The following is a 25,549-nucleotide window of genomic DNA, read 5'->3' on the forward strand; positions in this document are numbered from 1 at the left end:
GCATATCATTTGCAGACGGGAAGCGAGCATAAATCCAGAGACCCCTCGCTGTGAACAAAATCAAACTTTGCCGTGGTACGATCGCTTGGAAAGGCAAGGCGTGTGCAGAGCGGCCCCCCAAAACCCATCCGGCGGCAATTAGCCGGCGCTTTGTCAGCGCCGGGGTCCAGGCGGGGCAGGGCTCTCCCGGCACGGCGGGGCTCGGCACGGCGGGGCACGGCACGGCCCCCCCGGCCCCGCAGCCCGGGGCACCCCGGGGCGGGGGGCCGGGGGCCGCCGAGCCCCGGAGCGCCAACGCTCGGAAAATAATGGGATTTTGTTGCTGCTGTTCACATTCCTGGTGTTTGCTGAGAAATGACGGGGTTTTTCTTTTCATCTCCCCCCCCCCCCCCGATCTGCACACCACGTGGGCCATTTGTAGGGCCCAATAGACCTATCCAAGTTACTCACTGTAGACAGCGCTGGAAATAATCAGATTAAGGCCAATTATGCGTGAGATTATAAAGGCAAGTGCTGAGAGGCAGAGCATGCTGTAGACAGATATAAAGACATCTGGCCACTTCCAGAACTCCACAGAGCCCTTCTGTCTCTCTGCAGCCAACAACTCACAGCTCCTTATTCCAGTGCAAAATACCCCCAAACCTTACTGGTGATTTTTACTTCTGTTCGGTTTAGGTATGGATTATTATTTCTATTTGCCTTCTGGATTTTTTTTATGTGATTGCATATAATTTGAATTTTTTTTTTTCTTGCCGAGGACTTTGGTTTCCAACCTGAACACAGCTCTCAGTGTGCTGGATGCTTTAAAAAGAAGAAAGCTTTTAGGTTTTATTGCCATTTCATTTAGGCAGAATAATTTAATTTTTTTTTTAAATGGCTCATTCTTAGCTATAAACATTTTTTTTCTTTATGTAATTATTTGCTCTGGAAGGGAATATCTGAGATAACTAGATAGATAGATAGATGGATGAACGAATGACTGAATGAACGTATAGATGGATAGATAGATAGACAGAAGAACAAGAGGCAGATAATCTGCTATTCGTGAAAAAAAAAAAAAAAAAAAAAAAAGAGAGAGAAGCAACAAAGTTTTACTGATTCTGATTACTGTGCACCTACCATGGAGTTTTCTGCCTTTGGCTTTTTCAGTTCGTTGCACAGAGCGTCAGACACTACTTTCTCTGCTTCCTCTGGGATGGGATCTAGGATTGTCATTGAGTTTCTCTGGGTGCTTTCTCCCGGTTATTCACCTATTCCGTTCTTTCCCTCTCTCTCTGTCTTCAGGTCGGCAGCAGACACCTCGGCGGTGCGTGGCGGTGCCCGGCGGGGGAGCTGGTGCCGGTGTGTCGGTGCGGGGGGTGCGCGGAAGCCCCGCGCCCCGCGGGCTGGCCCCGGCCCCGGCCCCGGCCCCGGCCCCGGCCGCCGTCGGCCTCGCAGCGGCGGGCAGCGGGCGCCCGCCCAGCCGCAGGGCCATGTTCTACTTCCACTGCCCCCCGCAGCTAGAGGGTGAGTGTTGTCGCACAGAGACGTGTAAGTACGAGAGCTGAAGTTCGAGGTGGTGGTGGGGTGTGCGCTGGGGGACGGAGGGAGAAACTGTGGTCCGACTTGCTCCAAGGGCCCGCACTTTTGACTGTCGGGGTATAGATACGTGCTGAGATAAGATGCAGATCTATAGAGGCAGCTAAATATAAAAGCGCATCATCTTTTTGCTTGAGAAAACACAACCTTATCCCCCCTCCCTGCGCCCAGCTTTCCCCTCTTGTCACAGGATGGAAAGAAGGATTGCATGATTTTTTTTTTTTTTTAATTTGATTCCTATTGGAAAGGCCTTGTTTTTACACCCCCACCCCCGTCATTTTGCCACCTGCCTCCCCTCTGTGGATAGCCATCCCGCAGTTGAGCCTCAGGCTACGAAAGAGATGCTTTTCTCCCCTCCCAGCACAGATGTTGGTGTCATGGCTGTAATCGGGACACTTTCAGGACGTGGTCACGCCTCCTCCCTCCAGCCAAAGGGACCGCATAAATCTTTAATGCTATTTTACAAACATTCTGCGGGAGGATGGGGAAAGATGGGGCACGACTGAAAAAAAAAAAAAGGCTTAAAATAAATATTTGGGAGGATTTTTTTTCTTTGTGTTATTGATCAGAGGGGTTTGTTTATTTATTCTGTTTGTTTCCTTTAAAAAAAAATAAATAAATGGCAGCCTTCGGGATTTCCCCACATAAGCCCAGGGCCCTGGGCACCCGCTCCCTCCGGCCAGCGCTCGTAGTGCGGGGAGCAGCCCCGGCCGCCCAACTTCAGCCCCGGGCGGGCTGCCCTGCCCTGCCCGGGCCGGGCCGGCGCTCCCCGCGGCTGCACGGCGGGGGAAGCGGCCCGTCCCCGCCAAATGCCCCTGCCCGCCCGCCCCGGCGCCTTGCACGGGCATCGCCCGGCGAGCGAGGGGCTTTCCCCGCTGCAGCGCTGCCAGGAAGCGGTGGTCCCGCGTTTCATCCTCCTCCGGGGAAGGGTCATCCCCGCCTGTAAGCTCGGCTGCCCCAGGACCAGCGGCCCCAAGCCGGTCTGAGCATCGCCGGCTGGAAAATTGTCTCCCCAAAGTTGTCCCCGGCCCGGGCAGGGCAGCGCCGGGGTCCCCTCCGCGCCCCGCCAGCCCGCCCTGCCGCCCCCGCCTGTGCCACCGAGCGCTGGGGCGGCTTTGTTCGTTAGTTTTTGGCAGACAGCTTTGGAAACGTGCTCTTGTTTGTTTGTTTGCTTGTTTGTTTGTTTGTTTCTCCGGTGGCGGTTTGGGGCTGGTGCCTGGTTTGGGCGGCCCGAGCCGGGGAGCGCTCCCCGCGGGCTGCCGCCTCTGCCGGCGGCGGGGGCTGCGGGCGGAGCAGCGAGGGCAGCAGCGGGGCGGGGGGCGGCCGGTCCGCCCTGCTAAAGGGTGAAACCACCCAGCGTAGAGCATCCCAAGTAAAAAACAAAACAAAACAAAAATATACCCCTCCTCAATGAAAAACGCCACCCACCCATCGCCAAACCGAAGAAGCGGCACCAGAAAAGCCCTTTTCGGTCAGCGTTTTCGGTGGGTTTGGTCACCGGGGGAGCCCCGGCGGTGCTGGAGGGAAGTGACCGGGCTCTTGGGGTCACCGGGACAATATTTTATTCTCTGATGAGCATCTCCCAGGGCCGCGGCGAGCCGTCCGTCTGTGCAAGAAGGGAGTTGGGGGCCGTGTTTATCTTCCAAATGATGCTGCAAGATGAGTGGCGACCTCCAGCCCCTGCGCCCCGAGGCAGGGCCGGCCCGGCCCGGGGTGCTCCACCGGGCAGGTGTGCGAGTGGGGTCCTGGAGACACTCAGCAACGCTTTTGTGGGTTTGGGTACTTTTATGTTCCGTGGCTTTTTGTTGTTTTGGGTTTGGTTTAGGGTTTTTTGTTGTTGTTGTTTTTGGTTTGGTGTTTTTTTTTTACTGTGTTTTGTCAGCGAATATAAAGGGAGTGAAGTATTTCAGCCAGGGCACTGGTGATGTATAACTGGGGGAGCCGCGAAGGCCGGGGTCTGCTCCACGGAAGGCGGTTTGCATCCCGGCGGGCTGTCTGTCCTCTCCCAGCCTCCGACCAGGGGCAAACCCCAGTTTCCCAGTCTCCCGCTCGGGCCTCTCGACGCCCCCGTCGGGGAAGGACAGGGGCTCCCTCCTCCAGCCCCGCTGCCGAGTCGCGGCGGTTCAGCCGTGGCCGAGCCCCACGAGGGCTCCGGCCGCCCCCGGCGCTCGGCACTGTACGAAGCCCAGTGGCCGTGTTCGCCGTTCGCCTCCAGGGATGAGGACGAGCACACGGGGGCGGCTCGGCCGCTGCTCGGAGGGTGCGTGGGTGTGCGGGGAAAAAACTGCCAACGGCCCCGGTCCTGCTCCTTCCAGGCACGGGGGCTTCCCCTTGCTCCCCCGGCAGACAGGCAGGGCTTTTACGAGCTCGACCTGCCGCCACCACACCTGAGTCAAAGCCTTCGTCCTGTTAAAACACAATTGGCCCGAAAACGACCCTCGGCGGGGTGAGCTCAGGTCGGCAGGACCCCCAGGTGCCGGCAGGACCCCCCAGCCCGGCGGGGCTCCCGCTGCCCGGCGGGGCTCCTGCAGTGCCCCCCGGCCCGGCCGAGCTGCTCGGGGCTCCGCGCCCCGCGGCAGCGCTCCCCGCCCGCTCCGTCCCGCTCCCGAACGGCTCCGAGCCGGGGTGGCTCCCGCTCCCGGCCCTTTCCCCCTCCCGGGGCGCGGCGTGGGCTGCGGCTCCGCGCCCCGCGGCCCTTAACGCGGCTCTCCGCCCGCAGGCGCGGCCCCCTTCGGAGGTCACTCCGCCGGCGACTTCGACGACGGGTTCCTGCGAAGGAAGCAGCGCCGCAACCGCACCACCTTCACCCTGCAGCAGGTACGAACCTGCTCCTCGCTGCCCCCTCACCTGCACCCCGATCGCCCCTTGCCTGCTCCCTGCCCACCTGCCTGCCCTCTGCCCGCCGCGCCCCGCCCGGCTCCCCGCCCGGCCCGCAGCCCCCAGCCTCGGGCGGCCCCGCTTTCCCCATCCCTGGCAGAAACCTCCCCGGGGCAGCTGGACGGGAGCCCCCCGGGCCGGCAGCGGCAGCTCCCCGGCCCGCACCGCGCTCCGAGCTGTGCCCTGGCCCTGACAGATGTTCCCTCTCCTTCCCTCCACCAGCTCGAGGCACTGGAAGCCGTTTTTGCTCAAACCCACTACCCCGATGTGTTCACTAGGGAAGAGCTGGCTATGAAAATCAACCTCACGGAAGCCAGGGTGCAGGTAAACATTCTGGGGAATTATTTAACTCTCGGGTATTCAAACTGGCAAACTTTTTTTTTTTTTTTTTTTTTTGACATCATGACTGCAGAGTGCACATTTGGCCAAAGAACGCAAATGAAGACGATCTGTCATTTTCATGATGCACTTTAATAACATCAACATAATGTGGAATATTAGATTAGGTTGATTAATCGGTCATTCATAATTAACTAGTGATAATGTTCTACACTAATTTGTCCGCGTCTCCAAGGTACTAAATTACATCAATGCACATCCATTTCCTTGCTTTTGGAGGGGGTGTGTGTGGAGAAAAGAGCTGAGACGTGATTCTCCAAAGCAACTATGACCACTGTCAAGCAATGGGGTTAGTCAACTGCAGGGAGCCCAGCTGCCAGGAAGAAATCTTCTGCACCTCTTCAACTTTTCTCCCTTTCACCTTCTTTCTAAACACTTAATTTAGACAGCTAAAGAGCCTGCAGAGCAATTCCCACACCTTTAATATGATCCAATAAACACCATTGGCCACAATCGCTCTCTTTCCACCCCCACTCTTTCCCACCCCTTCCTTCCTTCCTTCCTTCCTTCCTTCCTTCCTTCCTTCCTTCCTTCCTTCCTTCCTTCCTTCCTTCCTTCCTTCCTTCCTTCCTTCCTTCTTTTCTTCCTTCCTTCCTTCCTTCCTTCTCCCCACTTTTTTCCCCCTTTTGTTTTGACCCAGGTGTTTGTTTTTCCATATCCAGGGATTAACTTTGTGTGTGCGTAAGCTCTGCTAAGAACAGCAGCCCTGCAGTTGTCAGAGATGGATCCCCATAACTCTGCAGGCATCCACCACAGAGTTGCAAGCCATTTTTTGAACATGATTATGTATTCATTTTATTTATGGGGCTTTTCTGCATGCTGCTTTTGTATTTTTTTTATTTAGGTGCTCGGGGTTAAGACTATGCAAAGATCTAATTGTAGGAAATATAATAGCTTGCCTTTTGTTCCCTAGGGTCATGTCAGTATCTCTTAAAACCCAATGGCTGAAGAGAGATAATGGAATTCACTGCAGTAAATTGGGGATTGTAAACAAATTATTTCTCCTATAATCAGATTATGCGATCCTGATTATTAAATCTGAACATGAATCATTGGTCATATGCGGGCAAATTAAACTGATTATTATTTGGAAATGAAAATCTCCTTTTGCCACTGCATTGTAGGTACTGGCTTAAAAAAATAATAAAAAATGCCATTTTGGCTATTGGTGCCTAAAGACTGAACTGCAAATTGAGATAAATGGCACAATTATTGAGCATTCAGAAGTGGAAGATCATAACTTCTTCCTGAAAGGTGCAAGGGTGAGATAGGGGTGGTGACAATTAGATTGCTGAGGACTGGTGTTTAGCTTTGTTGTTGGCTATTATGCAAACAGACAATAGATGCAAGCATTTGTTTAGCCTGCTTTCATGCAGGGACATGGGGAAACACAGAGGATGGGAGATATGTTTACATTTATACCCCTTGCTCATTCAAATATGATTAATGTGCTATAAAGCAGAGTCTTAATCGAAGATGATGTTGTCAAACAATAACTAAATAGGGAAATAAACGACTTCATCATGCTCTTTCCTCAGAAGCAGGCGAACTGTCAGTGCAAAGTCATTAAAATATGATAATGAAAAATAGCTCAATTAAATGTTGTTATAGCTGTGACCTTCATTCAATTAAGACGCAAGAAAGTGTCTGCATTTTGCTTTGCATTTAACTGCTCTAAATTTAGAATATAGATAAAATCATTATTCAACGTTTGCTGATACATGCAATTAAAAGGCAGCTAACTAAAATGGAGTTGTAGGAGGAGAATAATAATAATAAAATCTCGCTTATACTTGAAGTCATGTATTAAAATGTGGATTCCTGACCTCAAGAGAGGCTTGGCATTTTCCACCTCAAATAAGGTGCTTTCAGAGCATCAGCTCCAAGGTAAATGGAAAAAAAAAAGTGTTTGGACTAGAAGTCGGGGGATAAAATCAAGAACATGAATATTTGTATTGCGTTACAGGAAAAAAAAAAGTTTTGGAAACTGGTGTGTAGTAAACTGCAGAATGATCTTCCAAAATTAGTATCTACCACCTTTTGAGTCCTCTAAATGCAGACTGGACAAATATATCAGAGGAATAACAGAAAGTATCAGTCCTCTCCGGGAAATGGGCTGGATAAGACGGCCTAATACACACCTTTTCATTTCTGACCTCTCTGATTCTAGCAGCAGCTCATTTGAAGACTTACATACAGTTTCATCAGGGTGCTTAGGTACATATTGAAGTCCATCCCTATACAAAAGGCTTTTAGATGTGTTAATACATAGAAATCAGTGAGAATTAAATGTGTCCATAAAGGCAAGCACATGTTTAAATGTTTTGCTAACTGGCACAGTAGCATCAAAACTCGTTTTTATTTTTTTTATTTTTAACATGCCTTTTGAATGTCTTTAGACATTCCTGGCTTGTTTTCCAGACACAGAAATATTCCAGATACAAATGTAATCTTAAGGCTCAACTAGAATAACAATGGGGACACAAAATAAGAGGAAGTTTTAGCCAAGCTTCTAAATGACTGATTTCACTAGAGTAACAATTTACAATTTCCTTGCTTTGCATTCGGCTAAACACTGTATTCAGCCTGGATTGCTCTCCTGCTCCAGGTGTGGTTCCAAAACCGAAGAGCTAAATGGAGGAAAACAGAGAGAGGTTCTTCTGACCAAGAGGGCTCTAAGGAAACAATGGCTGAGGTGGCACCTCCTGCGAGGAATTTAAATTCCCCTTCTCCAGCAGATCAAACCAGGAATAAAAAAGAGAGTCTGGAGATCCAGCAGAGGTAAGAGTAATACGTGTTAGCAGCTGCCTTTCTTTGAGGCAAGTATGCATCATACATATGTACATACATACAGACTTTCCTGCTGCTAAGCCTTGACCTACATGGTACCATCTTCAGGTACAGCTCAAATCATTAGAAGATGAGCTGTCTCTCTTGCAGCTCACTGCTCCCCATGGAGATGTTGAGAAGCTGTTGGCTACGGGAGGCTTGTGTTATCCAGGCTTGGTCCCATCTAGTTGGACTCTGAGAAACCAACATGTTTGCGTGCATACGCTGTCTTTGGAATCAGCTAGTTCTGGTTTTGTAAGGTGTTTTCTCTTCTCCATCAGCCTGAGTCGAGCAGTGGGTCCTACAGGACCTTTCTTCCCTTCCTGCCTGCCGGGGACTCTTCTCAACACAGCCACCTACGCACAAGCTTTATCCCATGTCGCCTCTCTAAAAGGTAAGTGACTTTGTTTAACTTCAGGGATGAGCTCAAAGAGCAGCTCTTTTGAGCTAAGCAGCATGCTCCCACTTGAGCCAGTGGAGAAGCCTTTGGGAAATGATGGATCCTTCTTTCTGTTATGATTGGCAGGACTTGCACTGACCGATGCTGCAGGTACAGGAGTGAGTCTCCTGTTGTAAATTATAGCATCATTTGTGGCGAAGCTCCTTGAGTTTACTCAGACAGGTAGTTTTAGTGAGGTCAGGGTTTGTCTCAAGGAGCAAGGCAGGTAGGGTTTGCTTCTTCAGAGTTTTCTTTGCATATGCTTTTTTTTTTTTAAAGTCAAATTTATACTAATAAATTAGTTATGCATATCCTTTTGCATTATACATTACCTGGCACCGTTACTGATGCCTCATCCGCTCTTTGCATGCGGTTTCCTTTGCAGTACATCTCTGCACAATGCCAGCCCTTTCTCTTCTTGAGCAGTAGGTCCCCTCTGAGAACTTGAATAAAGCGTGTGCATGGGGACAGGGGAGGATATAAAGTAATTCCTCATTACCTGGAACCCAGGCTTCAGGAAGGGAACATCCAGTGTCCATATCCTTTTCAGCTCCCAAAAAGTAGCAGTATGCATCTTTTAAAAATAAATCACCAGCTGATCCATTAGCTGTTCCTAGTCTAAAAATTTATAAGACTAAGGGTGTAAGCAGGATGAATTCAATTTATAGATTTATAGGATGTAAAGCCTCATAGCACTGCCAAGCACAAAGTGGCACATACATTTATTCTATGCCCCAGTGTGGTGCAATAATTTGTGAGGAAAGTTTCCCAGTTTAAGACCCTCCACAACGAACACAAATGTCCTCCAATACCTCTCACTATGTTCTCTGGCATACCTCGTGGTTTGTGTGAGTATTTCCAGTTAAATCAGCATTGCCAAGATATATTTCTGAAGCAAATGCTTGGAACTGCTGAGGTTCGCATTAAGTCCAGTGTCCTGCTCCTTGTTCCCCCTTCCCTTCTCTCTTCCCAAAATAGCTGAAGCCAAACACACCATACAGCTACTGCTATTTTGATAGGTGTGGGACCTGTGATTTTGAATCAAGAAAAGCCATACAGGTGTGACCCGAACCCTAAAACTTAAACGATGACTGTCAACCTAAAGCCTGTAAGCAGGCAGTGGCTGCTGGATGGCCCAAGTCCTCTTGATCTCTGCTCTGTGACTGCAAGGTCTTGGGGCAGAGACTTTCGGCTCCTTCCATTGGGCAGGAACAGCCTCCCTGGAGTAGATACAGGTGAAACTCTTCAGGCAAAAAGATTGTTTGTTGATAAATGTAGTCCTGGGCAGGTTGAAAGGTGTGGAAATGTGTTCAGTGAATAATTTTGGATAGACATAAGGGATGTTTTTTTCTTAAAATTTACATTTAAGCATTTTCAAAATTAAATGCATCAATACGTTGTTCTCACTTGCTTCATCTTTAAATGTATCTAAATTTTAAGAAAAATAACCCCAATAAACAAAAGCCAAAGAAAATGAAATAAAAGTGAATGAAAAAAAAATTGTCATGAGGGTTTTTTTTTCAGTTTTACTTATTTGGAAGACTTCCAGATATTCTTTTCTGTGATTTTACAGCTCAGCCACTAAACTGAGAAATTAATAATTTGCTCCTTTTTGCTTGATAGCAGTTTCACAACCTAGGGGCAGGAAAAATCCTATTCCTGAATCTCTTGTGGAGATACTTATTAGATAGTCAGTTGCCCAGGCTAGGAGGCAGTGTCCCTGAAAAATTTGTCCTAAATGTAAATATAGATTTTTTATAATTTGTATAGTGTTGGTCAGTTATCAGATGCATGCACATTCTCTTGATGAATGTTGTCAGCTACATGTGCAGCTCGTTACTGAGATGCCCGGTTTATATTTCCTGCCTGGCACTAGAAATCTCCAGCTACGTGCAAAGGACTGGGTAACATAGTATATTTTGATTTTAAGAAATCCAGTTACAGATTTGCACATCTGCATGTCCACCTACCGGGAGCTTTGTGGAGCTGCCTATGCCTGTCAACATATTGTTATGCTTGCACGGAACTGATAGACTGAGCTGCTGCTTTGGGGGAAGATCTTTTTCTTCTGCAGCTAGGTCTCAGTAATGTCAAATTTTGGCTTTGAGGTTAAGGGGGAAGAATTTCTTGTTCTATAAGCTGGCAAATTTGATTTATACAAGCAGCGAATAATTGTAGCATCTTTCTTGTGGTATTTATATATGGAGTATTGTCTCCTCTTTCCTTGGCTCATCTCCACAAGTTCCTCTTTCCCTGTTTCTCCAAGAGAAATTCACTTGGACTGGGGCAGGGACTGTGCACAGCAGACCTTGAGCTTCAGTCTCGTTAACTGGCGATGATGAACGGGACGATCTCTAGAGGTTCTGAGTGGACCAAAAGTATCACAGGCCTGATTAGCATTTTGTTTTTCTTTGGTATAGAAACACCAGGTGAATGATGGTTCATCTAAACCAATGTATTTGAGAGCACAACCAAGCTCACGTGTCAGTCTGGAGGAAGAGATAATGGTTATGGGAAGGAAGGAAAGGACAGGGAGAGACACAGTGTTCACAAAACCTTTATATGATCTTGTCGTCTTGCTCAATTCAGTTTGTTTGACTCTCCCTTCTCATTTCCCGCTTTGAGCTAGGAGCTGATTTGTACACTTCAGGCCTGCCAAAGGAGAATTAACCCTACATTTAGATGGACATTAGTCTGTGTCCTTATGTGTCTTAATGAAGTGACCTAAGCCTCTCCCTTGAGAATCTAGCCACATTTTGGAGCAGAAATGCAGACAGAACTCTGCCACGGTGATTCTGAGGGCATAGGACTTTACGCCACACAAAATCCTATCAAACTCAACACAGGGCATAAAATTCTGAGCTGTTTGGTTTTTGAATTGCTTGGATAAGGAGAAATTTAGCAAGTAGTAAGGTTTTTCCAAGATTTTGCAAGTTTTATTGAAGACTGAAATGACCAAGAGCTGTTTCTGGTGTCTCTCTTGTGCCATCCATGCTTTGAAACTACCAGGAATTCTTTGTGCTTTTGAAAACAAAATAGTTGCTCCAGAATCAAACCACCATTTCACTACCAATCATATTCTTCAGTAAGCCTGTAAAAGCTGCCTGCAGACAAATGGGCACTCTCAGTACATCAGATACTACTGGGAAGCCTAGGTTGTTTTGTTATTCTTTTGAGAAGACAAGACGTGCTTTGTTGGGCTTGTGAGCCAACACTTCATTGGTGTCAGTGAGTAATATTTGACTGATGCCTTAGAAGGAGACAAGACGTGCTTTCTTGGGCTTGTGAGCCAACACTTCATTGGTGTCAGTGAGTAATATTTGACTGATGCTTTAGAAGGAGACAAGACGTGCTTTGTTGGGCTTGTGAGCCAACACTTCATTGGTGTCAGTGAGTAATATTTGACTGATGCTTTAGAAGGAGACAATTAAAATCAATACAGTGAATAACAAGTGATGATGGTGATGTAACTAATTAACAATTATTTTATGCTCTCAGGGACCATTTTCATTCTGCCACCTGAGAGTTCTCTGTCTTCTGTAAAGAAACTAATACCTCTCTTTCTCCTTCTCTGATTTTGATTGCTTGGCTCCAGACCCAGATTTCCAAGGCTGCATAAAGTGTCTAGGGCACATAGTTCCTGGTTCTAATTTGTAGTATAAGGATACAATAGTTGATGATGAAGTTGGTCTAGTAGAGACAAGAAATCTCAGGGCAGCCTAGCATGGGGCAGGGACTGAGCCTGCAACTTTGCTTTTAGAAAGATTGTGCAGTGCATTGTAGGCTTGCCTTATGCTTTGTGTGGCTCTGCAACTCTTCAACAGGCAGCTCTCATCTGAACCCCACATGTGCCACTTCTAGGTAAATGGGGGGTATTGCTAGAGTATGAGACTAGGTCTGCTCTGATGAATGAGAAGAAAGCTATTCTTCTCCCTGAGCAACATGCCCCATGAACTCTGCTGTCTCTGAAACTGAGATTTTTTTTTTTCTCCTCAAAGGGATGGTACTGCCACCTCAGGATGTGCTGTGAAGGAAGCAGGCCAGCTATACAATAGTGATCAGAACTGTAATTTAGAGCATAGACTGTTCCAGAGAAGAGTACATTACCACTGGACAGTTTTTCTCTGTTTCTATCCAATATTCTCTATTCAGTAATACAACAGACATTTTCCTTGTCTTAGGTGAGTCCCCTTCCTCTTTGAAGCTTAGCACATTGGAGGCTGTACTTAGTAGCACGCATCTGTTAACTAACGTATTACCTCACTAGGTACTATTCTTTCAGGAAATGCAATTTCTCATTTGAAAAATTAGCATAAGATCATAACTTCTGTGGTATACAGGGTTTCCTACTTCAGGGTTTTAAGTTCTTCACCACTGGCCATAATGAGGAAGGTTGGTTTGCATAGATGAAATTTCTGGTGTTTGTTACTCTCTGAAATTGTCCTAATTTGACAACTATGCTACTTCATTGTGGTGACTTCAACATTTCCATGATCTTCCAAGATGAATCACTTACTGTAAACTGTGCATCTGCAGTCCATTTAGTAGATTTAATTGCAGACCTCAAATATGAAGGGAAAACACTTGTTTTATTTATGGGCTGTATAACAATAGAGTCACCAGGAGAAGCTAGTGTTTTGTGCAGAGAGAGACCTCAAAGTACCTTCTTAATGGATGACAGCATGAATGCAATTCATTAATGTAGAAGATGTTATTAATGGGTGTAAACAAGAATCTCCGGTTTTTAGCGGAAGTGTTCTACCATTCTGGTGGCTGAGGCCAAGAGTGTGTCTGTTATATTCCACTGAAATTTCCCCAGACCCCGTGATGAGTGGAGTGTATGAGGAGAGAAATAATTACACTTGCCAGGGAATTACTTTCATAATTCACCCACAGCTCTGTTCTGTGCAAGTTATAGCTCAGTTGGTTTTCACGGCACCTCCACACTACTGATAGAGAAGCAGGATTGCATTATGCACATCAAAGTGGATATTCCAGGGCACCATTGATTAGGCTCTTTTATGGTTTGTTGCTGCTGTGGTTGCTGTTGTTCATATTAGGGAGGCTTAATTGCAGTATCCAGGAAAAAAACCACAACAACTAGAACTGCCCATCCATTACATTTCAATTTCTATTATGGAAAGATGAAGAGAATTTGCCAGATTCCATCGGACAATTCCTATTGCCAAGGCTGAGAAAGAAGCGCTCAAGGACCTAACTTGCCCTTGAACTGGTGTTTACTGAATTGAAGCACCACTGCTTACCATAAGACTGGGGAACGGGAATCAAAACTCTTGGGGTCCTTTATTTTGTCTGTCATTCTTGATTATGGACTTACTGACTTTTCTCATGTAATACAGAAAACATATCAAGTGGGTTCTGTTTGGCATTTTCCCTAATTTACCTGCCACTGTGACTTTAAAGAATTTAAAATATTTCTTTAGTTTGCTGCAGATGCACAGACCTTGAGCAAATTACTTTGATTCCCGTACCACGGCTCCCCAACTCTGACACTGCCTTACTTCACAGGTAGATTTTTTTGGTCTTTATCACAAATATTAGGGAATATGCAGATACTAGGAGCCCTAAGAGCCATGGGAAGGAAATGGCTGCTGTCTTGTTCCTCCAGGACACATCTTGATTATGTTAGTGGACCATAGCTGGGCAGGGGTTCCTATTGGCCCCTCTTGGAGTGAAACATGTCAGCAGGATTTAGAGTCAGATCATGGTTTTGACATGGAAGGTTGCTGATGTGGAAACGGTTGCTGAGCTGACAGTATTCAAGGAATGGTTCTGTTCTTCCAGCTCTTGTGGGCTTTGCTGCCAGCTTTCCTGTCCAAACAGGCAAGGTCCTGGCTTCTGAATTATTTTTTGGAACAGTACTAATGGCACAAATAAAGGAGGATGAAATCCTCCAGTTCCAGTGTCAAGTTATTTACACAAAAATGCTCCTGTTAGAGCAACTTAGCCAGATCATGAGCTCTTTGTTGTTTGCGTTGGGCATATAGGGTTCACAAGCCAAGGAGATAAGAAATTATAACATTTGGACTCTGCTGTCAGCTCTGAAGTGCTCTTCCAGCCTCTGGGCAGCACAGGGTGCCCTCCACACTTAACCAGCTTAGGCACTAGAAGAAGGAACCATCTAGCACAACTTTAGCAGCCTTGAGGCTACCCTAAATTATACTGGGAGTGTCTAGTGCCTCTCTGTTTCAGGCTTTAAGTTCATGCTTGTCTTGTTCTTCTGAACCTCCTGATTCAGAGCTCAAGAAGGTTTGGATAAAGCCATTTTTGTTTTTCCTGCTTGTGCCTCAGGCTTTAATAGGCAGTGTTGGCGTCATGTATGAAGAGTGAGAGGGAGCTGTCTTTGAATCAGCTCTCACTGGTAAATGACACTATGAACTCGAGGTTGTTGTTGACCTTCCAACCCTTGTGGAAGTGATTTCAGAGTTTATGAGGATTTAGAGCTCAAGCAAACCAATGTGACTACTACCAGAAGAAAACAATACTTAAATCAAGCATAATATTTCCTCTGAAAACTAGACAGCATGCATTGACAAGTGAGGATTTTAAATGGGAATGTTTCCTCACTTCCCTCCATGTCAGGTTGCTGTTCAGCTGTCCACATCAAATGATGATATGCACAAGTACTGAAAGGGGAAGGGAACTGGGGTTTTTCCTTTTGGAAAGGCTATCTATTAAATTCTTTAAACTGTTGAGTTGAAAAACAAAATATATATTTTAAATACTTATATATCAATATGGGCCCTGCTCCCACCCCACTCTTTTCAGCTGAAGCTGAATCTTGGAACTGCACAAAAGGGTCCACAACCAAAATTGTAGATCAAATATTGTTACAATTGAAATGTGATGTTGGCAGAGACAAGACAGAACTAATTTAATTTTTCCTGTCAGTCTCTGTAGTAGATCAATTAAACTGCCAAGTGGATCAAATATTTCAGACTGTATTTATTACATTAAGTATTTATGTTCAGGCTGAGCATTTAAAGTATGATCTCATATAGGAATACAAGTAGGTTCAGATCAATTCAGCAGAATTTGCTGTAAGTTAATGGAAATCTAATTGTGTATTTTAATTTTGTGTACAGGAGGCAGTAAGTTCCTGAAAGAAAGAAAACGGTACCCTGTCCGTATTGTAGCAACTTGATCCAAATCCCACTAAAGTAATAGCAGACTGTCATAGATGTTATTGGAAGCTGGATCAAGATCTAGGGCTAACGGCTTAACCCTCACTGATTTTTATGGGAGCTAGGTGCCTAAACTCCTCTGAGGATCCAAAATAATAGGAAAGATTCCTTCCTTCCCCACTGTGGACTCGGGGTTACCACAATAAGATGTAAAAAAACCACTGATGTCTGCTATATGTGGATGCCTCTTTCTTGGTGAAAGTCAGATCCCTGTCCATTGTAGGCTGACTGACGGGCAGGTGGAGACCTTGAGCTCCTGGTTCTCCCATTGTTCGTCTTGGCTTTTGTGCCAGCAAAGTCTGACAGGTTTCACTGGACTTACTACCCACAGGCACAGGCAATTGTAAAGTAGATTCAACCTTCCTTTTACATTAAAAAGAAATACGGCTAAATCTTACTCTGCTGTATTCTAGCTGGACCCTGGAGCAAATGACATTTGTTACTTTACATTTTTTTCAGATGTGAGCTGTTTGCAAGTGTTTTAACCTCAGTGAAAATGAAAGGAATGGTTTATGGGTGAATTATTGCTAGAGATAGCCTAGTTTCCACCACAGGTAACTCTGCACCCACATGTTGCAGAGCCACTGGGTAATATCAGGTCTAATTATTAAGCAAAGAGCTTAGATTGGTACTGAAAACTGATAAATATTTTATCCCTCTCTAACAATGGAATGAAAATTATTCTTAGGGGATGGAGCCGATTCCTGCTCTTCTGAAAAGTGGAAGACTCTTTTCCACTTCTCCCCACCTCTCACTGAGCAGACAATGTGCTCGGTCCTGTGTTAGGTACTGCAGACGGGCAAGCCCTCAGCCTGGGAGCTGAACAGCCACGTTTGAAAATCTCACTCAGTTTGTGTTAGAAAGCAGCTGTGTAAAGACAGCTGATGCACCGGCAGGCCTCCGTGCTCCCCCATTTCACAGCTGAACCTTAAGGTAGTGGGGCTAATGGTAGTGAAAAAAACAGACTTCTGTATGGCTTCTGCAGCTAAAGACCTGCTGCAGACTGTAGGGACTCTGAAGTGCCGATCTTCCTCTCCTCCCTCTTGTTAAAACTGTGGCCATCCAGCACCCCTGAAGTGTCTGCAATTCAACAGGGCAAAAAATTACTTTATGACCATGTCTGGTGGTGGCAAAAACTGTAAGCTTCCTAGTGCTAAAAGCAAAAAAGTGAGGGCTTTAGTCAAGTGCTGAAACTTGCTTGTGCAATTCATTTGAATCCCTGGACCCATGGAAATGTTGGTCTGATGATCATATGCTTTATCAGAACAGTATTACAAGAGAAAAGACGACTTTCCAGTTACATTAATAACTTGTCCCTTGTAGGTTGTGTTTTTTAAAATGTAAAGAGTATTTTTTCCTGAACATTACCTGCAAGCTGCTGATCTCTGACAGTTGCTGCAGAGAAGTCTTGCCAATATCCTAAAAACAAACAACTGTCTGCCTTCATCCCTAGCAGATGGGTGCTGACCCGTTGCTACCGAGAGCAGAAGTGTAAAAGAAAGACTACCTGCTCCCTGCAGGTTATTAGTTCCATCACTTAGTCATGAGCCATTTAACTCAAATATTAACTGCAGAAATTAAAGCAAGTCCTTGGCTTGGAAAGATCAGAGGAAGACATTGCACCGTGTTAGAATGTGCACGGCTGAGCTGTTTCTTGTTGGGAGGCAGCGTATCAGCAAAGGACAGGCTTTTGCCAGGGGTGCCAAAGAGGATGCAGAGTTTGTGTGGCCTCTGAGACCCCTGGAAAAATGGTGTAACTCAACGTTTCTCACCAGAGAGAAAATTAAAGTCGTAACTCAGCCATCTCACCTTGTCTCCCAACCTTACTCCTCTGACAGATTCTCCTTCATTCAATAGATACATCTAAGCTAGGTACTAGGGTAGCTTTTTGGAGGGACTGCATGTCCTGCCCAGTGATCAACCTACACTTCCAGGTGTGCTTCTTTGGGAACTGGCCCAAGTCCCAGCATTATCAAAGATAAGCCAGAGGAAGAGCATGCAGTCGTCCAGCTTAGGAAGGCAGCTGGTGGAGTGAGGACTGCCTCTGGTGGTGGGTTGCAGGGTAGCCTTTTGGCTTAAAGGGAGAGGAATACCCATTTCACCCTCTCTCCAGTGTTTTATTGCCTGCTTGGGACAGCCCATGTGTCTCAGATGACACGGTAGAGATGGTCTGGCCCGTCTCTCCTGATGGGACTCTTAAGCCATGTTGGCAGCAGCATCTTTAGGTGGCCTTGGGTCACTTCTGGAGGCCATTCTCTTTGAGGCGTCATCCTTAAGCAGCATAGACATTGGGTGGGTGAAGGTAAACAGACTCCCATGGGTAGACATGATGCCAAGAGTTGGCAGGGGCCTGGCCAAGGAAAAGCCTATCTCATCCTACAGTGAGATAGGAGAAGGTCATTACTTCCTGCATAATAACCAGGATATTTTCACCTTTCTCTCTGCAGTAATCTTTCAGGTGTAGATAAGTGATGGGTCCCCCACACTCACCTAACAAATGCAGCTGCCCAAATTGATCAGGCTTCAGTGTCCAGGCGGAGGGCAGGGGACACTTCCAGCATGGGGCTGATGGTAGCCACAGAGCAGCAGCTTGGTATGAGAACTGGGGACAAGCTCAGCCTCTCTTATGGGGAAATCTCATGTGTGATCTAAACTTCACTGCTTGCTTCTGAGTCTTCACCGCTTGCTTCTGAGTCTGCTTGCCCTCATTCACTCTGTCACCCTGGATGATTCACAGTGTTAAGATCCTTCATAGTGGGCCTCAGCAGAACAGGATCTGGCTTTTCTAGCGCTGATCCAGAGAACATCTATGTACCCACTAAACGTCACTAGGGGAGGGTGATGTTGCCATTCAAGACCCCAACCCCATCTCTGCTCTCTCCAGATTGACCATGGAGGGAACAGTCAGACAGTGCCCATGACCTTCCCCATCAGTGATGGTGCTTTGTCTCCTTCCTTCCCAGGGAGCCCGCTGTGCTCGTGCTGCGTTCCAGACCCCATGGGCCTCTCCTTCCTGCCCACCTACGGCTGCCAAAGCAACCGCACTGCCAGCGTGGCTGCGCTGCGCATGAAGGCCCGGGAGCACTCGGAGGCTGTGCTCCAGTCTGCCAACCTCCTGCCTGCCGCCAGCAGCAGCCCCACTCCTCCTGCCAAACCCGGCCCCGAGGGCAGCCAGGACAAGCAGCCCTCTCCAGCCAAGGAGCACATGGAAGGAGAGAAGAGTGTATGAGGCCGGACTGGCGCCGACCTCTCGGCTCAGGGCAGGGACCCACCGCGGGGTGAACTGCAGTGTGGCCGTGCCTTGGCAGGACGTCACGGGGCCACCAGGGACCCAGCAAGTCTGAGTGGCCTCTTCAGCTGCCTTTCATGCACCCTTGCTTTTCTTGCGCTGCTGTAAGTTCATTCCCCTGATTTATCGGCACTATCTGTGTTTGGAAACATTCGTGAAACTGTTTTTAGCCCCCCCTCCACATCCCAGGGACACCGAAATGCCCAGGATCCTGGCATGCTCCTGCACATCTCAGCTCCCCATCCTGTGTGTGAGATGGAGGGCTGGCAGAAGGGCAGCGCTTCCAGACGTGACGTCCAGGGCAGGAGAGGCATCATTTACCCCACCGTGCACAACAGAGGTAAAGGAACATGCAGGTATATACCAGTCTGGCTTGCTGTTTTCTGATGGCATTTGACTTTAACCAAATCTATCCCAGGCAAGCCAGGTGTAAGAGAAGCAGAAAATAGAACGAAACTCTTCATAATTTTTTCCTTCTCCTTTCTTTTCCCAAAAAGTGAAACTTGCCATGGAGTAGATCACTGGGAAATTGCTGAGATCAGTTTACCTGTGAATAAAATCCTTGCACTAGTCTCTATGTGATCATTAGTCTGTTACTCTTGCCATTCCCTGTGTTAGACATAAAAGACACATGACTGCAGAGCAGCATTCATAGCTTCAAACAGGAATGCTGGTATTTAATGGAGAGTGCAGGTGTGTCTAGATCTGCACAAAGCTGGGGGTATATTAGCATCATTCTCTTGGAAGGAAAGACTGGAAAACAAAATAATCCTGCATTGCAACACTGCAAATATGTCCTTGCATGTTTTGTTTTTAATAAAGAAGAAATAAAGCTTGGAAGGATATTTCTTTATGCCAGCCAAAATCAGACTATTCCATTCACTGAAGGCTTGTTGTAATGAATCTAGAGATGAAAATGTCTTAATTATTACAGAGTGGGCACAGTGCAAAGGAGAAATTGATGCCTCAGGAAATATAGTCTTATCTCTGACCCAAAACTCCCTAAAGAAAAGCAGACTGAGATTTGATGCTCTAGAGCAGGCATTTTAATCTGGGGTGCCCCACATTTTTGCCATGGGAAATGCAGATGCAGAGTTAAACTTAGTGACATGGACTTGCTTTTCTCAGGTGCCTTTTGCAGCCTCCTTAGGCTTGTCCACAGATGTCCCTGGAGAACAAGGTGAAACCACTGCTCTGAGACTTGACCAAGTAATGTGGAGGCTAGTGGAAGGATTCCTGTCAGCTCTGATCCTGCGCATTGTGCTGAGGGCCTCCTGCAATGCGTTGAGCACACACTTTTACACTGGGTTGTGTTTGGCTTCTTACTGGATCTGAGCTTGGGGATGTGCTTGGAAAGGCAGTCCCAAGTAAGGCTGGCAGTAAAAATTTCTCTTCCCTACCCAAGCGATCTCAGCCCACAAATTTCACAGAACCTGAGACTTCTTTGGTGCTCACAAGACCCTCCCATAGCCCCTGGTGCACACCTTCCTTTCCCTGAGGCCAGGCTTGGCATCAGCACCCATTCAAAGGGTGGAAGCCCTGGTCTTCAGGGGTTGGCTTGGCAACACTAAGCACCTTCTTTGCTCTAGGAGTGAAGGGTGCTGGGCATTCCCCCAGGGTGGGGTTTGTGTCTTCTGGACACAAGCCATCGGGGAGGGCAGTGCTGGGTCTGTCCTTGGATCCAAGTACAAACAAAAGTCTGACAGGGCCCACATTCATCAAATGGAGTCATTTTGCTCTACTTTTGCCACACCATGTGTTTCTTTTGGCAATCCCAAACTGTCCTAACTGCTGGGGGAACATGCAGTAGTCTGTGGTCCATCTTTGTGCTCCAGCTTCAGGAGCTGCTCTGCTGAACTGTAGGTGGAGGGGGCTTCCCTGGCTGCAAATTATGGCTTGGTTTAAAAAACAGCAACAGCCCTTTTCTTCCACCAGAATAAAGTAGGTCACTGTGTGCTTTGTTGTGGGGAGCAGCTGGAGAAGAGAGAATCACTGTTTTCTTAGAGATCTTCCCAATCATAATTTTTTTGTGGACCCTCCCTGAAAAAAAGACTAAAAAAAAATTCCATTCCAAAGAGGCAGGCCCAACTTCATTTCAACATAATTACCTTGCATTCAGTTGAACTTCAGCCCTTCTGTACACTAACTCTTCAATCTAATAGTTTGATTAAACTCGTATTTCCTCCAGAAAGGTACATAAATAAGTGAATTGTTGAGCAAATTAAGAATACTTAACAGCATTGCATCTGAAAAGTAGTTACGCTGATTAAATTTTCTGTCCTTGAGGATTTTCAGGAAATTACTTTTGATCGTCAATAACACAATTAAGTAAACTACACGCACATTAGCATGAATAATTGATAAGAAATTATGTATTACCACGAAGCACTGATTTAATAATTCATGATGCGACACTCTAGTGACTGTGCAAAACTGGATAACATCGACAAGTCTGCCTGATGTTGCTGGAAATGCTGCAATTACAAACAAGTCCATAGTTTTGTTGTACAATAAAGAAAAGTATCATCTGATGCATGCTGTAGTTTCTGTTTGTTTAATACTTGAATAAATTTAGAAAGAAGACCCTGAAAAGTTCCTGTACTGTTTTCATTCAGATCAATTTCTCTGTCCAAGCACCTGCTCTCATGTTGATGACCGTCCAGTTCTGCTTTGACCACAAAGATGTTGCAGCATTGGGGAGGCTCTCGGATTCACAGCTAGAACCTGCTGGATGTCTCACAACTTGCAAAATTGTGGTGGGATCAACGTTTTGCACAGCCTCCTGTTAGGAGCAAAGTGGCATTAGTGCCCCAGAAGCTTAAGCCCAAAGTCTTTTAGATTCTTTTGTGTCTCGTGTGTCTCTGATTATAATTATTCAATATGATTTTCTGGGTGATTGCTCTAAGTCAGCCATAAATGAAGCATTTGGATTGGTATGTTTTCAGTCTGCGCAACGCCATGTTAAATCCTAGGCCAATTCACCAACAATTCTCGCAACGTCCCTAGGGGAGGCAGATACATATTTGCATTTTCATGAGCATGTTGTGGAAACCAGGGCATGGTGAGCCACGCTTTCCTCTCAAGTTTTGGTCTGAGACGTGTCTGCTCAGGGCAGTGCAGCCCAAGGGAACATGCTCGAGGTCACCGAGCAGCAGCACAAGGGCAAGAGCAAAAGTCAAGAGATCTGTGTCTCAGTTGTGCCTGCTTCTAGCCACCAGACCCTGCTCCCTTCCAGATAGACTGCCTACTGCAGATGAGCCACCTACCTTCTTTCTGTGCTCTCATATATCAGGGCCATGCCACTTAAACCACTCCTGTAATGGCCATCTCAGTAGCTCTGATTAAGTCTGGCATTTAAAAGTTTATAACTTGGCTATAAAAAGTCACTCAGGCTGAACCCCAGTGTGAGAAGCCCAAGCCCAAGGGGATGATTTATATGCGAGCTATTCCAAAATCAGCCTGTGTGATATTTTTTTCAATTCCGTGAAGGAAAAATGGAAGCCCAAGGTTTGAGGGACAGATGTAAGACAAAGATGTTTTGTTTAATGGCTTACTGCATTGTCACTAGATCCCATGCAGTAATTCTCTGTGAATTTCCATACTCGCATGAGCCAGGCATAGCATGAATGGCCTCTGTGAAAATGTCACTTGCACGATTTTGGTAAAGCACCTCCAGTCCTGGACTCTTTTCTCAAGAAATCACAGCCAGACACAATGCCAAGATTTCCCCTCATCCCCCACCTTCCCTGCACAGGCCATCTCCCAACATCCTTACTCACCACTCTGCAGAAAGACTGTGGTCCTGCCTCCAGCTCTGGTGCTGACTCTCAGCTTGTGCCATCCCCATGCCACAGTTCTTCAACCCCGTGCAGAGCCATCCGGGAGAATCGGTGCTCAGGGCTTGTGTGCAGGGCTATTACAGCGCATTGGTCTGCGTTTTGTTAATGGGTGTTGATACAAAACACCAGGCTGTGGGACCTTCTTTATCAGGTTGCTTGCCATCCTCTCAGCCCTCCATGCTTTTTCTCTCTTGTACTTCTATTTAGGCCTCCTTATGCCTACACACATTATAGCAGGAAATGTGAAGCAGAGAATGCACCTTTGCTCAGTTACGCCATAGGCTAGTCCTTCCTACACTGCATGCTGGATAGTAATGAGATGGTTAGGCTAATTGGCTCTTTATTAAGAGTATTATTTACAATATGATGCTGAAGGCCGTATGCATGCAGAAAAAGATCTCGGTATACCGTTAAACTCTTCCCTCTTGCAGTCGGTGCCCTCCCCACTGTGTTCCCCACAGGTTGCTGCCCTTGGCAAGTTTGGGCTGACCTTCTCTGCACCTCCCAGACTACCCCCATCCCGTGTCAGGGCCAGGCAGAAAAGCCTACTGGTAGGGCTGTATCTCTGGGAAGTTTGCACTTCCGCTGCGCGTTTAAGCTTTCTGCTTCCCTGCAGCAGAAAGAAGCCAGCGCCGTGTGGGAGGAAGTCGTTTGCTGCCGGGCGGCCCACGAGGGAGCAGGGGATGGAGATAAAATGCTTGTGGTGCACTGCTGTGGCACATTCTCCCTCTAAAAGAGCAGTAATTCGATAAAGATCCTGTTGTGCCTGGCTGTTTGTGCGGTGGAAGAAATGTGTGAAGCAAGGGAAGTGAGAAGCCCTGAATTGATACCCGAGCTCCAAGTACATAATTCAGACCTCTCCACTGAAGAGTTTGACACCCCTGCCATAAATAAAAGAGCAGTAGAGTACAATAAACAATGCTTTATTCTTTCCAGTTAAAAACTTCCTTTGCGCTGTAGTAAAATATTGACTTCAGGTGACCATATTACCACAAAATATGATCTTTTCCTGATACCAACCAAAGAAGCCTTTACATAGATCTGGCCCATGAGAATGAGAATTTCATTGGCATATAGCAAATCCAGCCTTATTTGATAGTCATGTGTCGATAATATTTTAATAATCCAACCACAATGTCCTTATTGCCTGCCTTAAGCTCTCTGCCACCAGACAAGTAGGTGCTGTTCTGCTGTCTCAGAAGACTGAACACCATTTTTTGGAGCTGTGACAAGTCTCCTGTGGTAAAGTCATAATAGTTAAAACTCACCAGGATTTAAAGTACTGGCCTGCACAACTCTTCCAGTATTTAACCTTAATGGCTTCTTCTGTAGTCAGTGCTTTTGCAATACTGTCGTGACACCTATGACACAAAACAGAGAAGGAAAAAAACATGACCATTTTAGCCAAGAAGAGCTCTAGGTGCAGAGCAACAAAAGGCAGGTCTTTTCTGCAGGCTGTATAGCTTCCAGATCTAATGCCCACCCCTAACTCTGTTCTGATGGGCCTGGAAGTTACCTTGCATCTATATTTTCTCATAAAAGGTGACAGCAGCATTGAAGATGTTTCAGGTCTTGGACAGTTAACAGTTTAGCTAAATTGCCCTCCGGTCTCCTGGAGCACTGGAGACTGCGGCAGCTCTGTTTGTACAGAGGAAATACCTGCTTCTCTGGGCTGGTCTAATGGCAGGGTGGTTGTTACTGCCCCGCTTTCTAAGCCCAGCACAAGCCAGAGTACTGTGACATTAAAGCTGTATACAGGTGGACACCTGGAAGTATGTCATCTTTCACAACTTGCCCAACTTCTGCCCAAAGGATGGCCTGGACAAATATAGCTCATTATCTGCCAAGGTCTATTCTGGCATACATGTTCCTGTGTACTCTGAGCAGTGCCCTTCAGCCCAGGTTGGGAGACCTCTGATAGTATGGTCAGAAAGTGCACCCCAAGAGCAGCCATCAGAAGGCAGCCCAGACACAACCAGTCTGAGATGCTGTTCCTTGCGACTGGTCAAGGCCAGGAGAAAACTTTTAATTTCTAATTAAATTGTGTTTGCTTTGTCAGCTGAACTGGTTTACCTTTTGATTCTCCTGCTTCAGAATTTTTGTTTATTAAACTCCAGCATTCAGTATTGGCCCTAGACACTAACACTTGCTATAGTGGCAAATTTATTAGGATTCCCCTAGGTGTTGAATAGGCTGAGGTTTTTTATTATAGGCACACAGCTTCTTTACATCCACACTGTACATGAGCCGATGTGTTAAATAAGATCCAAGGCCCATTAAATGAAGAAGCCCATCTTTGCAAAGAAGACTCCCCAGGAACCTAAACTCTGCCTGTTATATCACAGCTGGCTCACCCTTGCTCTGTCATGCTGGCTGAAGCCATCAGGTTTTGGCAGATGCTTGAGAACCAAGATGCTGATGTGATCACCAGTCCTTGGCACAACAAGGATAGGAGCATCCCTGGGAGTTGTTCATTTTTATTAGAAATATTTCTGTAGCAATGCACAAGAAATTGGCTGCTGGCAGGGAAGGAAGATGTACAGGAGAAAAGAGCTGATTCTATTTCTGCTCTGAACCATTACTTGTGTTTAGAGCTAAACCTAACTGGGACTGAGCCAGAAGATCTCCAGGGAGGATTTCACAATCACAGTCCAATAGGGGTCAGAAAGGAGAATTTCAAAATCCCACTCAGAAAGCCAAATACCTGAATACTTCTCCCATGGGGCTGAACACGGGAGTAATCCAGATCGATGTTGCAGCTTGTTGTTCAGACAAATAACACAGATAACAAGCAGCAGCCAGGCATTTGTGTGTGTGTGTGTGTGTGTGCTAGCAAATCCCAGCTTCATTTCTTTTTGATGGGGTTTCCCTCCATAGGACTCAGGACCTGCATTTAGGTGAGTCAGCTTCAGATATCCCACAGAGCCATTTCTCTGTCAGCAACGCCCAGGACTCACTGCACAACATGTTATCCCTACCTCCACTACAAGGCTGTGGGACAGAGCTCACAACCTGGGTCCAAGCTGGAAGGAAAGGAAGGAGGATGGTTTCTCACTCAGTGCTTTCTTACAAGTGATCCCTTTGCACCGTGCCC

The 25,549-nt window shown here is 46.6% G+C and overlaps 1 protein-coding gene across 1 annotated transcript; it reads left to right on the forward strand.

Annotated features, from left to right (window-relative positions):
- Positions 1-1,472: 1,472 nt before the first annotated feature.
- Positions 1,473-18,556, forward strand: DRGX (dorsal root ganglia homeobox; the record flags this gene model as incomplete). The annotated part of the gene is made up of 6 exons (XM_082311294.1): positions 1,473-1,506; positions 4,298-4,395; positions 4,678-4,779; positions 7,463-7,635; positions 7,965-8,077; positions 18,291-18,556. The coding sequence occupies 6 exons, from the start codon at positions 1,473-1,475 to the stop codon at positions 18,554-18,556; spliced, it is 786 nt and encodes a 261-aa protein (XP_082167420.1).
- Positions 18,557-25,549: the final 6,993 nt, after the last annotated feature.

The sequence above is a fragment of the Platalea leucorodia genome (assembly GCF_965183815.1).
Source record: "Platalea leucorodia genome assembly, chromosome: 4".
Classification (NCBI taxonomy): Eukaryota; Metazoa; Chordata; class Aves; order Pelecaniformes; family Threskiornithidae; genus Platalea; species Platalea leucorodia.